Genomic DNA, 16717 nt, shown 5'->3' with positions numbered 1-16717 from the left:
CCAAGAGACAGGTCCTAGTCCTGCAAGTTCTTTCCTGCCCTTTTCTTTCTCCCTTTCATGCAGCTCACAGCTGCAGTCTTTTCACTTCATGTCATTGACCTGCAGTATTGAATATGTCATGTGTATTTGCTGGAAAACCCTATTGTTTGGCTGTTATACTAAGGAATTATGTTTTCTTTAATACTAAATCTGAATGGGTGGTGCTAATAAATGGGTGTAACAGTGAAGTTTTTATCCAATCCACAGATGAACAGTATCTTCCATCTTCCCTTTCTGGTACAGGTTAAAATATGGATGAGTTCTTCTGGATTGTTCTGCTTACTTCATGTACTTATAACTGTGCCATTAGAGTCATGTTATTTTGTATTTTTGAAGATGACAAGTCCCTTGCTATTGTTTGTGGTCTACATACTTAACCTATGTGTGTATGACTACCCACAAAGAAGGATTTCTTGGGAGGTGCATGTTTTATGTGCGGTTGATAGAATATATAGCTCTAGGTAGCAGTAGGAGGTCATCTGCAAAAGGAAATATCAGCCAGTGGAGGCACTCTCCCCACAGTTCTAATCTCCTTGGTCCCCCAAGCAATGAGCAGGGAAAAAAGACCAAGGCTTTGGTAACACAAATGCACATCGTGATTAAACATTCCCACCACCCAGTGTTCTCACAAAGGTGGCTTTTTCTTCAAGACTTTAATGGTTTCTGTAGCTGCTGCTGTTTCTCTCCGTTAACTGTTGCCTGAGTTTCGTTTTGGAGTGCTTAAGGTTGTCATATGCTACAGAAGCAAGCCAGTTTCTGTGCGTAGTCACCATTCACTAGGCATGACTTCTGTGGTTTTGGAAACCTTAGCTCTCACTCATCCTCCTGTGCTGTAAACTATACAACTTCAGAAACTGGAAGCTATCATTAAAAGCTTGAAACAGATTTTCCATTTACGAGTAGGAAAGCCAGCAAACGCTTGCTAGAAATACTTTAACCATCACTACAGTAGATGTAGAGTAAATGTGGCAAATGCGCTTGAAATTATGAAAGAACTGGAGGAATTTATGTGTGAAATACCCAAGTGTTTTTCCTACAGCAACTAATAATGAATCTTAATAGCTCTGTGTGGTAATAGGCAGCCTATTTGAGAGATGGAATTGTTGGCAATGGGGCTTTTCTTAGGTAGGTGTTGAGGATCTGATGGCTTCAAAGGAGCGCCTTCCCAAATGATGAGGACGTTGGGGAACGAGCTACCTTAAGCTGTGCATGTTCTTTCCTTGGTCTTAGGAGAGGAAGGTGTGACTAGAAACATGTTACAGAGGAGCCCATTTTATGTGTTTCTCAGGATTCTTTTCTTCACAAGTTACCTTAGAGATGCTGCAGTGGTTTACCTACTCAAGGGTGGTGGTTTTGAGAAGGATGGAGAGACTCCGCAGAAATCTGCAGGAGTGTTGCAGCCCGTTTTTGGTTATCTGGGCCTCTATGACTTGAGGCCATTTAGTTTGGCAGGCAGATGGCTGGTGCTGAGCCAAACTAATATGAAGGGAAGCAGCTTGATCTGTCTTATTTTCCAGATAAACATGGGTCAGATTTTGGCAGCTGGTTAGGAAATGGGATGAGAATGGGAAAAGGGGAGCTGGGGTTGGGACAAAGGACAACTGCTGACTGAGGAGTGCGTAGGAACTGAAGAGACATGAAGGTGGGAGCTGGTGGAGGAAAGCGTAAGCAAAGGAACTAGTGCTAAGTGGAAAGAGAAAATCATTAGAGGGAAAACAATATGAGGAAATGAGAGAAAACCCAGGAAGTGTGAAGTTGAGGTGAGTATGAAATTGGTTGCAACTGGAGCTCTCTAGCAAGTTTTGCAGATGACAGCAATAGAGCAGCTTATGTACACAGACTAAAAATAGTAAGGTTTTTTTGGGGGGGGATGTTGGGGTTTGGGTTTCTTTGGCAAGGGAGAAGAGAGAGGAAGAGAAGCAGGGCAACCCAGGTACAAATTGCTAAAAGCCAAAGAGGTATCAGTCTGAGGATGGTATAAGTACAAAAAGGGTGAAATGAATAGGTACTATTTCAATTACCCTCTACCTCCAGTTGAGAACTGTCAGTACACGATCTAATATGCTTTTTGTCCCCTGGTAGTGGGGATTTGCTGATGCTACATTCTCTGTAGACAGTGGAAACATATTTTAAAAGAACATCTTCTTACTGTTGTTTCTAGCACTTTCAAACAGGTTCTAGAGCTAGAACTGAGAGGGTGTCAAAATTCATGTCCATAAATCCAATCTCTAAATTTCTGGTGTAAAGCAAAGTGTGTTTGCCTATGATGAAGTAAAGCTTTTTTTGTGGGGTTGTTTTAGGTTTTTTGGGCAGGGTGTTAGTGGTTGGGTGGGGTTTTTTGGTTTTGTTGGTTTGGATTTTTTTTAATACATCAACACTCTTTCCCATCAGGCAGATCATTAATGAATATCTTAAACAGGACTGGACCCAGTATTAAACCCTGGGGTATGCTGCTTACTTAGGGGCCTTCAACTAGATTTTGTGCCTTTGATCACTACCCTGAGGGCCTGTCCATTCAGCCAGTTTTCAGTCAACCTCACTGTGTACTTATCCAGCCCATACTTCATCAGCTTGGCTTTGGGGATCTTATGAGAGACAGTGTCAAAAGGCTTTCTGAAGTCAAGGTAGACAATATCCGCTGCTTTCCATTCATCTACCAAGCCAGTCTCATTCCATTGTAGAAGGTATGGTCAACTTCCCCTTGGTGAATCTGTGCCGACTATTCTTGATTACGTGTGCCTCGAACTGATTTCCAAGATTGGTGGTACACAAATGTAAAGAACATACACAGCTGTACACAAATGACCTGTTAACATGGAGGGTATAAAATTGCATGTAGGATCCTGGTACTATTCATCATATCCAAAGTCAGCTCATTAAGAATTAGCCTAGCATAGTATTTTGGGCAGTGTCCTTTCAGTCTATATTATCTTTAGAACAAGTTCTCATGCTTGACATAAAAGACTGTGGAGTGAATGGGGGAAAATAGAATTTCACCCTTTTTAGATGCTTTTGTTGACCTAATGCTGTTAGGTCATTAATAAGTGAATAAATAAAAATCAACTGAAAAGGCATAACTACTGTTGGCTTTTGAGTATCTGAGAAGTCTTTGTTCTTAACATTGCCAAAATGCTAGACAGGTGTAGAAATTGGCTTCATAAGACATGGCTAATGTGATCTTTTAACTGATACTGTAGACCTGTTGAGGTTCTCCAGTTTTCTTTTAAATTGCTGATAAGTATTTCATGGGCTTAGGATAATTGAGAGGAGGCCGTACAGGCACTATTTGGTTCCCTTTGCCCCAAGATATGCTTTAAAACCAACCGTTTTTCTATCCAGTACAGCCATTTTGTCTGCAACCTGGAAGAACAGTTGAATTATGATTGTTTTGAGGCATGCTGCTGTGATTCTTGCACAGGCAAGCATTGTAACAAAGATAGAGCGAACTTTTCCATTGTTTGGTATGTTTTATCAGATGATCTGTTAAGTATAGTTATAATTTTGAATTAGTACAGCTTGAAGCGTGTTTTGGGCAAGTTTGTGATGAGAAATCAGATACCTCTGCTTCCTGCTTGTGTCATGCTGACAGGTGTACTGGCCAGGGCAGAACCAGCAGACCTTCTCGTAAGGACCCAACCTGACTTTTTCAACTAGTAATTTAGTTAGAGAAGGCATAAAATTCAGTTAGAGTAACTTACTGAAGTAACCTTTTTTTCCCGTGAGTAAAACGCTGTCCCTGAGTTTATAATAAAAATGTGTTAATGTGTTTTGCTCTTGCAATTCATAGGAGTCAGAAGCCCGTATTCATAATTTGTACAAATGCTGTAACTGTAGAAGATGACATCCACATTTGCGTTTTGCCTTTGCAAGATGAAGGAGTAATGCAAATGCACTGTTAAGCCTGAGTAAAATGTACTGATGAGTGTTTTTTATCACCTGCAACATCACTATTTCAGTCTTATTTCTGCTAGTACCATTCATAAATTTTTTTCATTCATCATGTTCCCAAGTATATGAAAAACACAGAATAAAACATCCTTGCTGCCTTATGCTTTTTCCACCTGTACTTTGCATCCAGTTCTTATTTTACAGCTGGACTGTAGGGACAGGGACCATCTTTGTCAGGTGATCACAGAGCTTCACCGTATAGCTGGGACTGCATATGTTCAGACAGCACAAATATATAGCCATAGCTTTGTGTTTGTTTTAAGGTCATCTCTGTGTTTGGACAGCACGGAAGAGTGAGTTATACTGCAGTAATAAATGAGCTGTCTATAAATTTACAGTGAGCCTTTCTAAAGCTTTGGGTGGGAGAGAAGTGGCAGGGAGGGTGGCTGCTCTTCCAGAGAGCTGCAGAATTGCTGCCTGCCACTGCTCTTGTCATCCCTTTTCTTGCAGCAGGGCATAAATCACTCAACTGTGCTGTTTGCAACCTCTTACCTGCTTTCTAAATGGGAATGAGGATAAATAAAAGCGTGAAAGTTAATTTTCTGTTCCAGAAAGCTTTGTTCTTTTGAGAGGGGGGAGGCAAGGGGAAGATGTAGTTAAATACAGAGTGTGCCATTTGAGAGTGCTGGTGGTGAGCCCAGTGCTCCAGGAGTGAAACTTTCCTCCTGTCACTGTACTGAGCTCAAGTGGAAGGCTGTGTCCCTCCTTAGTGGGATGTATAGAGCCCTTCTGGAATTTAGAAAGTAACAAAAGAGGTTCTGTTCACCTCTGCCTTCTGGCTAGCAGTTGCTCACTGGCAGAGGATGAGGAGCTCTACAGAGCAGAGCAACAGCTCGGGGAAAGCAGCAAGTTTGTAGGGGGTGGACATCAAAACTGGGAGGAATAGGTCTGAGAGTTGAGATGCAGGAGAGAGGAAGCGCAGCTTATGGTGTGATGTTTTTGGTAAACGCTTAAATGCTGATACATTTTCTGCAGAATGATTGCAATTTCGGTGAAGAAATTTCAAAATTTGAAAGTGGTATCTTCGAGCCAAACAGATTTCTGCATTTCCAGTCAGACCGTAGTTTCTGCAATTTTATTTGTTTATTATATCCATTTCCATTTTGGCCCACAGAAATATTTGACCACTTTTAAATTTGTTATATCATTGCTATTAAATGCTACTTGTCAGTCTTCTAGTAATCCATGACCTTTAAACCTGAAGGCTTAACAAACCACATAGCAGTCTCTCTCTCTCTTTTTTCCACTCTTACCACTCCCATGGATTAAGGTGTGGAGGTAGCTGCTATTTTTTTGTGGTTTCATGAGAAAACCATTTTGCAAATAAGACACTTTAAAAAAGTTTTTACTTCTAAACCACCCACTACTATAAGCTTCCATTTCATTGCTGTTAATATATTAATAATAAAAGCCACCCATAAGTCTCTGGGAATCATGTGCCTGCTAAATTTAATATAAATGTGTGTTCAGGATGTGTGCAGATTTTCTCCATTATGCTGGGTTTGCATTTTCATTCTTTGGAAAACAGACTTTCAGTTTCATTTCTTGTGTTTTAAAATAAACATTTCTCTTCTGGAATGTCTCATTTAACTTGTAAGCATATCAAGATCTTTAAAAAAATGTTAGCTTTCATTTGCCTTACAAATTGAGGAAAGTTTATGTAACAGGGCAAGGGTCTACAGCACAAGACTCATGTTCCTTTCCTGGGTGATTCACACATTCAAAGGCTAGATATGCCTTAATAACTCTCTGTGCTTTGTTTGACTATGGTTCAATAAGGTTGTAATCAGACCAAATTAATTTATAGATGTCCTGATGAACTTTTAGATTAATTTAAAAATTATTTATAATTATTAAACATTTTCAGCTGGTACTTTTTTAAAAAAAAGCTCTAGGTTATTGAATTATGATGATGACTGACATGGATGATGTCAAGCCTCCGTTGCAGGCTTAGATTTAGAAATCTTTAGAGCATTTACTTTATTTGCCTAGCACCTCAAACTATTTGACATCCTAATTGCTGTTTTTTCATTTGGCTGTCTTCATTATTGTAGCTTATTTCTTCTGTGATTCGTCTTAACTTTAGAAAGTCAGTTAGGTAGCTCTTTACTGAAATGTCAGTAAACTACTGATAGCAGTTGTTATCATCTCATGATCTCCATCTGCTCTCTGAACTTTCCTCTTAACTGCACCTCTGAGCAGCGATTCTGAGTGCCAGCTTCTGGGGAAAATTCCTGTAGCTGTGATTTAGCAGTGGGTGCTGGCTGATACCTGAAGATAAATGTGAGACGTAGTTTTAATCAGTGGGTTACAACTTTTATAAATTAGTGTGCTGATGTGTCTGAGTTACATATGTTTCTGTTCGCAGTGATTTATCCATATCATCTTTACAGATGATGGACTTTAGGGGTCTTGACTGTGTACAATCCATGAATCCCAGTTCCAGTTTATGAATACTTTTAGAGCATCTCTATCAAATTACAATTTGATTTGACAGCCTGCCTTCCAAGGTATGTTTTTAAGATGGGAGATTTTATCATAAAATTTCTGCAGTCTAACAAGGGAATGTTATTGAACTTTGATTCTGTTTCATTAGAGCAAAAATCCACTTTAGCAAAGAAGGCAAAAATCCATTAAAGCAGTCCATCCAAGCAGGCTGGTAGTTCAGTGCTAGCTGGTGGCAAGCTTTGACCCTCCAGAGAGCTTTGCAGATTCAGCATTCCTGCTAATAGCTCGTGGAACAAAGACAACACATGAAGAAAGTAGTCCCTGGGCAAAAACAAAGGACACGAAACCCTGGACAGGTGGAGTAGATGTTGTAGGACATGTGCTTCCTTCCACTCCAGTTCTAGGAGGGAGCTGTGAGGCAGTACTGGAAGCTGACATGGGCATCCCCTGACACTGGGGCAGGGGCAAAAGGGCCTGCAGAGCCTGCTTTAGAGTCTCAGTCTCTAAAGCAGCGAGGGAGAACCCGCAACTGCAGAAAGATATGCTGCTACCTCCCAGCTGTGCATAGTGTCAAGGCTGTTCTCCTAGCCCAAGAATCCTATGGTGCAATAGCCTAGGGAAGGACCTCTCACTGACAGTTTTCCAGGGCAAATATTTTAGTTCTGGGACTAGCTGTGCTCTGACAACTTGAAGTCCTGTGACAAGGTCTCCTGACTGTTATGTTGTTTACATTGACGTGCCCTAGATGTTTCTGAGTTTATGTACAACCCCATCTGTGCTCATGCTTTACTCAGGCACAACTGTTCAATGTCAGCCTAAACTAAAGAAAGTGTGCATTTTAGAGGTTCAGGGCATAGTGTTAGGACTCAGGAATTCCTCACTGTTAAATTTGGGTGACACATACTCCCCCAGTGGCTTTCCATGCATGTGGATGAAGCCAAGGGCACCTGTTAAGGCTCACTGCTTCCAGTCCCTAGTATCTGTAAATGGGGCAGTGTTTTAACATCTATAATATAGGTGCAGAAGTCATGCTGATTATAGAAAATCTGTCATTCAGAAATAACTGTGTTTAAAACAAAAATAAATTTTTCCATTTCTTTTGTAGGTAAAGTTTAAGTTAATACTGTTAACTTTGACTTAACTAACTTATTTGCATATAGGGAGAAGTCTGTCACGTTCACCTTACTCTGCAATGGTAAATAGTGGAAAGAAAACAAATATGCTTCTCTATTTTTAGTCTTTCTTCATACCATGTTCTCATGAGTACTCTCACCATCAATCGTTGCCCTTTCTCTGTACAGTCAGCAGAGTATCGTCTTACTGTATCACAACACCCACTTTGTTGCTGTTACCCACAGGCTGTGTGTGAACAGGCTGAAAGTGTAAACTGGGTAGTTTTGAGGAAGCTGGTCATAAGCACAGGTGAGCACGGTGTGGCTTCCTCCACCCAGGCTTGGGGAGAGGGCTGATGCCAGTGACGTGGCCTTCTGCCAGTTCAGAGACTCCACTCTGGGGCGCGGACATCAGAGAGGAAAATAAATCACAAGCCGCATCTAGTAACGGGTTGTATAAAGCATACGGATTACTTTGGCCATTCCTGTTTGGAGGCTTGCTGGCTGTCAGTGGTGGCAGGTGTTCTCGCCCTTCTCCCTTGATGGCAGGCAGGGTCGTGCTCTGAAATCACATAGGTGGGTGCTTCAGAGCCCACAGCTGGGGCCTGACATTGCTGAGTTTCCCACAAGGACAGAGCTTTGCTGGCACTGACAAGTGGCAGTCTTAATGTAGGTAAAGCGAATGGAAAAGGGGGGTAGGAAGCTCACGGAGCCCAGAACCTTTCTGCTTCTGTTGCTGAAGTGAGGAGAAGAGGCTGCACCTCCAACTCTGTGTTGCCCTTGGAAAGACCAGAGTCTGGCTTTGGCTGCCGGCTGGTGGCAGGGCTGTGCTGTGCCGTGCATAGCCCCAGATAGGTGCGGATCTTTCGGACCTGTTCATGCTTTGGCTGATGTGATGGTTTTCCTGCTTCTGATGTCTTTAAAAAAACCCCACCAAATACCACCCCTCCCATTTTCCATGAGAAGTAGAAGGTGGGAAGACATGCTCACAGAAACTTCCTTCTTTATTTAATTTGCTGGTTTTATACATAGAGAAGCTATATTGTGGAGAGCACAAGCATTTTCTGAGGTTTGATGTACTGGCATCATTAATGTGCAACATGTGTAGCACAAATAAAATATGGTTCTGATTTTTATGGCTCTCAAACTGCATCTACAGTTTAAAATATGTATATTAGTTAAAGTATTAAGCTGTATTAGCCTACTGTATGACAACATGATTGTGTTACCTGCAGCCTGGGTTAGTGGTTGTGTTACTCACATGGGAACAATAGATGCTTGCTGCTAGGTAGAAAATTCTCACAATCAGAGGAAAGAACGTTTGAAAAGTTCCTCCCCTCTCTGTTGAATCACTACAGATAAGACACTCAAGCACAACTGCTGCCACTTCTGCCTCTCCTATGGAGGAGTTTCAGAAGTTGGAGGTTAAGGGCACTAATTATCTTGACAGACATGGATTTCTGTCTGCCATGTGGGAACATGCCAGGCTCTCTGTGAAGGGCTGAAAATGGCAAGGACTCTGACATGGAACAGAAGATGGAAAATGGTTTTAAGAGCAATTGGGCAAGCATTTTCACTCTCAGAAGGGAAGGATGGTTTCAGTCAAAGTGAGGCTGCCCATAGATATATGACTGGGTTTGACTGGTTACAGAGACTGAAGAGGAAGAATATGGAAAACTGAAGATGAGGGGAGGAAAGCAACCAGAAATGTGTCAAGTTTGGCAGCATGAAATGTTTTGCTACAGGTGTCTCCCAAGTAAACCACTGTGCAAATTACAGGAGACATACACTAAAATAGTGGGCTTGTCTTCTTCCATCACAAAAGATGTTGTCAACAAAAATAATTATGTGTTTTAAGGAGAAATCCTGACAAAAGGGTTTGATATGGGAAGGAGGTAGGTTTGATTTAGGTCTCAGTCAGTCCTTGGACTCATATAGCCAAAGGAACCAGAGCAAGAAAGCAAACTATGTATGGTTTACAAGTGCATCTTCGCTTTGCAGGGTACAGCTATACTTTGAATAATTGAAAAGAGCTGCAGTGAGCTGCCTTGACCAGAATTCAGCATTCTTGGCCACCTGTTGTGGATAGTACACTATTTTTTGACCCACAAGGCATTCAGAGTATGTGCGGTACGTAACAGATAAATCCATAAATAAAATAATAAGAAAAAAGAAAAAAAAAATCAGGCAAAAAGAGAATTGGTACAGATTAAAATTACCTATGTTAATTGGCAGACTTAGCAGTGGGGGGAGCATTTTGTAGTGGTTATTCTGTTGTACAGCTGTTGCCCAGCTTTCTCTTTGGTTACAAGTATGTAGATAGATTGGTCAACATGGCTCTAGCTAGCAGGCTACAAATAGGATCCATTCTGTAGCGTGTTTTCCTTCGGGCCTGCAGCCTTTTCCTTGAAGTGGTGTGGAAGTAATGCTTAGGTGGCCAAGGCTGCTGAACCGTTTTGGTGGTTCATCTTCTGCATAGCCATCTGATTTGGGCCATGTGCATCTGTGCTGAGTAAAGGGGAGTCAGGCAAAAATAATGCTCTTGAGCATGGTATAACATCTAGGAGTAAAAGCTGCCCTACTAGTAGTACAGATCTTAGGGAGTATCAGAAAACTGGGGTCTAAGTAACGTTATGGCACTGCCTGGGTTAGGTCCTGCTTGTTTTAATTTCCCATATTCTTACTCTGGCTGCAACACTAAAAGTCACTGGAGTTTTGGTAAGTACCTGGTTTTAAGCATTTTTTGGTCAGAGGCTGAGTTTTCCTGATGTAAATCTTCAGGTCTTGAGCCAAAGACTGTTACTGAAGTCTAGAGGCATACAGCAGCTTGGCTTTCTCCTGCAGCCTATGTTTAGGCATTAAAAAGCAAAGTTTCCTGGTAGGTAGAATCCTTTTGGTTTTGTTTTTTTTATTTTATTTTTTTTAAATTGATATTAATTTGATATTAATCAATTTTTCAGTGTCTTGTGTGCCTGCCTCTTGGTAAAGGTGTACCAATGCAACAACACTGCTCTTCCAGCAATTTGGCTTATCTTTGGTGATACCCATATATGCACAGTCCTGCCCTGTAAAGGAACTTCTGTAGTATATATGTTTCTTGCAGGGCAGGATAAAAATTGATTCCTGTTTTACAAGGCAGTGTGGCTTTTACCCATTTTTTTTTTTAACATTACCATTAACATTACTTATTCTAATGTGCAATTTTAACATTGCACATTAATGGCTGACTTACTATTTATTATTGTTCAGCCTGTGGTCTGTTTTTAAACCTAAATGTGTGTCTAATTTCAAAGAAAAACCTGGGTAGCTAGATGAAAATGTCTCACTAATTTGCATTTAGCTTCTAAAATTTGATCATGGAAAAAATTAGTTTGATCAATATATGAAGATATTTTTAATAATTTTGTCATTTTTCTCGGCAGTTTTCTCTCCTTTTCAATTCTTACAATTTTTTTTTTTTTTTGCCTCTGAGGTTAATGTTGTCATCATTTTGTTCCTCTAGAGATCTTTCTTGTGTGATTATGGAGGAGGAGATGGTAGTCAGGATATGCATCTTCTGGCAGACATTCCTTCTGAGGGATTCAGTGTGATGAAAGACAAATAGGGAGAACATCAAAAACAGCAAGGAAGGCAGAGCAGTCTGGCAAGACTCTTCTGGTTTTTGGAGAATTTCAGAAAATAGGAGGGAAAAATTGTGCAATACCATTAGAGTAAACCTTGCTCTGTAGATCTATCGAAGGAGACTGGCATTTGTTGACCTTTTTTTTTTCTCCTATGAAGTAAGTTAAATGTTTTTGCCATAACTGCAGAGAAGCAATAAAAGGCTAGTGAAGGCAAAGGTTATAAACAAATCATTCAGTGCCGACAGAGGGTCCATAGATGCTGACAAGAAACAAATAAAGTGACTAAGGCCAGTACTCTGTTCTGATAAATTTCATTGATTTCTGCACCATGTCATTAGAGTTGCAGCCTGTCCTGTTATCTTGTAGCTCCAAACCTTTCATTACGGCTTCAGATGATAACAGCTGTTGATACGCTGCTGGAGGTTGCAGTGACTACCATGGGGGTAAAGTAACATTTGCTAAGAAATAACTAGGATAAACCCCATGGCTGGGTAGCTTTGATCTGCTTGTGGTGGTGTCCTTGCAGAGGACATTATTTGCCAATACTGCATCTGTTTCCTGGATGAGTTCACGAAGCCTTTACTAGAGCACACATGCTCTATAAAGCACTCTAACCAGAAGGGTCCCATGTGCTGTGTCAGCGCAAGCGCTGTGCTGCTGTGCTGTGCCTGGATTTCTTCAGACCGCTGTGTCAAGGCTGTCCAATGTCTACCTCTTTCACATAGACACTGGTATCTGAAGGTTTTTGCTGTTGTGACTACCCTATTGTTGGTGCCACATTAGGCAGTTTGTGTCTAGCTCAGGTATCTGCTTACTTACACGTGTAACAGCAACGTAAACATGTCTGTAGCTGTCAGACTTGCACAAGCCTCAAGTCAACATTATTAACAAAAAATAGAAAGCTAAAACATGAAAGCAGTTTGCAAATCCTGTCTGATTTCCTAACAGTATGAGGTGAGATACAAGATACCTCTGAATCCCAAGCGTTTTAAGGAAATAACCGTCTCCCTTTACTATTGCTAAGCACAAACCCAACCATTAGTTTCTGGTTTATTTCTGATCTGATGCTGGGAGGAGAAGGGGGCCTGAAGTGCAGTCTTAAGGAACATTTAGCAAAAGAGAGCACAAGCTGTGGGTGTGTGGTATAACCTGATCCTGGCATATGCTACGGGAATGCTGGAAAACTGCCAAAGCACCTGTAGACTGCTGCTTGGCAGGAACTTAGGTTCTCTCTTCCTTGCTAAGAGTTGGTAAAAGACTGAGAAGAGTATGCAGAAGTGAAGGAAAACTGGGGTAAGAGGACAAAAAGGAGCACAAACCAGGTCATGCTTGGTAGCACTGTCTACAATACTGGAAATAACTGTGGACTGTTTGTTATTTTGAAGAAACCCAAGTTGCAGCTATGCTGAGATGAATGAATTTGAAAGGAACTCCTCTTTATTCAGTAAAGATGCTGTATGGAGTTACTTGTTGTAAGATTTCCATTCCTCTGCAATTCACCCCATCATACCAGCTCAAGGTGCTGCAGCGTTCCTGCAGAGGATCACAGTTCCACTGGAGCTTTTCTGTTCTTTGCTTTTATATACCAATTTGTATTAGTAGGCAGAAAAGGTTATTTATTTACTGCCATCCCTAGAGTACCCTGAATCTGTCACCTACTTCTGCCTTTGATCTATAGCATGCTGCTTGCTGCAGTCCTGTCTGCCTCACTGTCCTGAACCTTTTACTCTTCTGCAGCTTCTGAGTATAAATAAAAAGCCAAGGGACAAGTTCAGGGAGTCCCAGGGATGCGGTTTCAATGACTTACTGCACAAATATATTTCAAGGACAGGCTTGGACTATGACTCCTGTCAGCTAGGAGAGAAGGTAGCATACAGGTCAGATAGCAGCACAGGAGAGATGAGATGACTATCTGAGGGCCTTCCTCCTTGCCTACCCACTGCCATGTGTTACTCTTCTTAAAGAAACTGAGGTTGCCTTGCAATAGGCTTGCTTCCTTTCCCTTGGCAAAAAATACTGACTTTTGGGGCTGATGAGGAGTACCTTTGACTGGAGAGGATGAAAGACTGTGGATTATTGAGCATTAATTAGGATAGGGGGAGGGCACAGGAAAGCCTGCTGGTACCTAATCCTGAATCTCAGTTAGTCCTGTGACTCTGCTGACACCATTTCAGTTGGAAAGGATATAAAGGTGGAGGCTAAAGCACTGCAATTTTTAACCTTCCTTATGAGGGAATCTAAAATCCAAAAGTAGATCCATGGTTGATCCAAACCCTTTGTCTTAATGGGATTTATGCAGAGAATAAATCTTGGCTAATGTATGTGTTTTGTAATACTTTTTTCTTTACAACTCTGGGACACAGTTATGCCTTTGAAGTTTTCATGGTCTCATTGACGTTTTGCAGGGCTCCTTCCTTGCAGCGCTGCGGAATGCTGTGTTGCTTTTGGGAGGTTGCCACACCACGTTGTCTAGCCCCAGGCTAAAGGATTTTATTTGTTTTTATTTCACATTGTTTCAGCTGTTTTCACTTTTACTTTATTTTCATCCTCCATCAGAATTTCTTCATGATTGTGGCACATTAGGTTTCTTGGTTTATGAGTTACAGTTAGTTAAATAGCCTGCTGGATTTGTTTGCCCTTATCTGAGAAATTTTAATACTGTAGCAGCAACAGAATGAAAGGTGACACCAGGAGCTGAGCTCTTATCAAAGTGAAGGAAGAGATGGGAAAGTTGTTCTTCCAGAACACCGCTGATCTGAGCATTTTCTAGCTGTCTTGTTCCTATTCAGTTGAAGTCCCAGCATGAGACACTGTCACTCTTCTAAATGAAAAAGGAAATCTTTGCTGGAGTATGTTGCAGTGTAATTTGCAGTGTAACCGTAATGTATGATTAAATTGCATGCATGTATATACATTGAGATCTGTTCTTTACAAACTTTGCATTCTTAAGAATGACTAAAAAAAATATATTTTTGTAGTGGTTCCTTTTCTAGCCTGTGTTGCTTGTATGCTTTCTGCTCTTCATTACATAGGTTTTCTGTTACTAAGACTGCATTAAACGACATTCTTCATCTCTAATTTTTACATTTTTTTGTCTTTGAGCCAGTTAAATGCTCAGTTAAACTGTCATTGTGAATGAAATCTGAATACGGTTGTAGATCAATAGCAAGAGAAATGTTGGCTGTCCTGTCTAAGGGCTATAACTTAATGTTCAGTCTTTTGTTATTTTCTTGGTTTCAATGAACAGGTAAGTACTGTTACCTTTCATAATAGAGTGACTGTTCGCAGAGGGGCTACCGAAGGCTTTGCTATACTAATAAGGTGAAACTGATATGAAGAGACTCATCTTGTACAATACAACATAGCTCTGTTTACTGATCTAGAAAAGGAGGAAATGTATGAAGGTTTCCTTCTCATTTCTCTTGTAGGATTACCTTGACTGTATCACTGACCAGACCAAGCTCTCCCTGGGAACAGAAGAGCGATCAGCCCTGTTTGGAAACATACGGGATATCTACCGTTTCAACAGGTAAATTCATATTTAACTAAGTGAAAACAGTGCCATAGCCTGCATTAACAAGGAGGGAGCAAGCCAAGCAAATGCTCTTTTATCATTTTAATACAGCCAAGATACATAAATTGAGAAATGGTCTACTTTGATTCTCAGCAGGGTTGGTTTACTGAGATCAGATTTTTAAAAACTGTTTGTTTTATGAATAAAATGTGGTCTCCTTTTACTTTTTTTTGTTTTCATGCTGGGTATTTCCGTGAATTTAAGTCTAACCTATTCTGTGTCCTAACTGAGCCGATTGCAAGACCACTGTGAATAAAATTCTTGCCTTATGAAAGAGACATCATTTTATTCCTGCTGTATTGGATCCTTTTGTATACCAATATACATTACCCAGAACTGGCTTTTGTAGTGTTTTATACTACTAGGAACTCCCTGAATTAATTTCTCAAAACTGTGTTCACGTACCTTTCAATTTTTTGAAGGCTTTTCACAGAATCGTCTAGGTTGGAAAAGACCTTGAAGATCATCCAGTCCAACCATTAACCTAACACTGACAGTTCCCAACTACACCAGATCCCTCAGCGCTATGTCAATCCGACTTTTGAACACCTCCAGGGATGAGGACTCCACCACCTCCCTGGGCAGCCCATTCCAACACCTAACAACCCATTCTGTAAATACATACTTCCTAATATCCAGTCTAAACCTTCCCTGGCACAACTTGAGGCCATTCCCTCTTGTCTTTGGTTTGTTACTTGGTTAAAGAGACTTATCCCCAGCTCTCTGCAACCTCCTTTCAGGGAGCTGTAGAGGGCGATGAGGTCTCCCCTCAGCCTCCTCTTCTCCAGACTAAACACCCCCAGTTCCCTCAGCCGCTCCCCATACAATCTGTGCTCCAGACCCTGCACCAGCTTCGTTGCCCTTCTCTGGACACGCTCGAGTCATTCAATGTCCTTTTTGTAGTGAGGGACCCAAAACTGAACACAGGAATCGAGGTGCGACCTCACCAGTGCCGAGTACAGGGGTAAGATCCCTTCCCTGTCCCTGCTGGCCACGCTATTGCTGACACAAGCCAGGATGCCATTGGCTGCCTTGGCCCCCTGGGCACACTGCTGGCTCCTGTTCAGCCAGCTGTCAGTCAGCACCCCCAGGTCCCTCTCTGACTGGCAGCTCTCCAGCCACTCCTCCCCAAGCCTGTAGCTCTGCTGGGGATTGTTGTGGCCCAAAAGCAGCCCCTGGCATTTGGCCTTATGGAAACTCCTGCAGTTGGCCTCAGCCCCATGGCTCCAGCCTGTCCAGGTCTCTCTGCAGAGCCTCCCTACCCTCAAGCAGATCAAGACTCCCACCCAACTGTGTGTCATCTGCAAACTGACTGAGGGTGCACTCGATCCCCTCGTCTAGATCATCAATGAAGATGTTAAACAGGAGTGGCTCCAACATCGAGCCCTGGGGGACACCACTCGTGACCTGCCACCAACTGGTTCACTATCTTTACACCCTTCTCTAAAATTGCGCAGATGGGATTCTAGTGTACGTGGGGAGTCTGAAGTAAAATTTCTTGCTTCTATAGCTAGTGCCACATTGTGTGGGACCTGCAGTATCTGCAGTTTTAGGAGCATGCTACTGCTACTTTTGTCTGAATCCTCTATTACTATAGAAATAATGAACTTAATCAGCATTTAAGGAAAACTTGAATGTTCAGTTGATGCAGGAAATGTATTGGCATAAAGTTCCCATGTCTTTTATATCCTATTACTCCTGTAAAAGCTCTCTTAGCTGTGCTATAGTTGACAAAACACTTCCCAAACTACTGTGTTCTTTGAAGAAAAACAGATAATTTAATTGTATCAAAAGAGGATTCTGAAGTGGAAGACTAGTGTCAAAGAGCATATTTCAGTGTTCATTCAATGTTTTTCCATCATCATGGGAAGCTACTATGTGCTTTAGCTTCTGGGATCGCTGTTCAATATCAAAGGGAAGAGTGGGGACATATCTATTCTGAATTTATCGACAAACATGAAACCTAAAATCTC

The 16717-nt window shown here is 41.5% G+C and overlaps 1 protein-coding gene across 5 annotated transcripts in view; it reads left to right on the top strand.

The window, feature by feature from the left end:
- PLEKHG1 (pleckstrin homology and RhoGEF domain containing G1) overlaps window positions 1-16717 on the top strand; it is a 117836-nt gene that overhangs the window by 71101 nt on the left and 30018 nt on the right. For all 5 annotated transcript variants that reach the window (XM_026844988.1, XM_026844983.1, XM_026844985.1 and 2 more), the window contains one exon: window positions 14599-14699. In XM_026844988.1, the coding sequence (XP_026700789.1) occupies window positions 14599-14699 (101 nt within the window). The remainder of the gene's footprint in view (window positions 1-14598; window positions 14700-16717) is intronic.

Source organism: Athene cunicularia (assembly GCF_003259725.1).
Source record: "Athene cunicularia isolate RWA chromosome 3 unlocalized genomic scaffold, athCun1 chr3_part1, whole genome shotgun sequence".
In the NCBI taxonomy this organism is placed as follows: Eukaryota; Metazoa; Chordata; class Aves; order Strigiformes; family Strigidae; genus Athene; species Athene cunicularia.
Note: the sequence above shows the minus strand (reverse complement) of the source record. Positions and strands in the feature narration are given on the sequence as shown.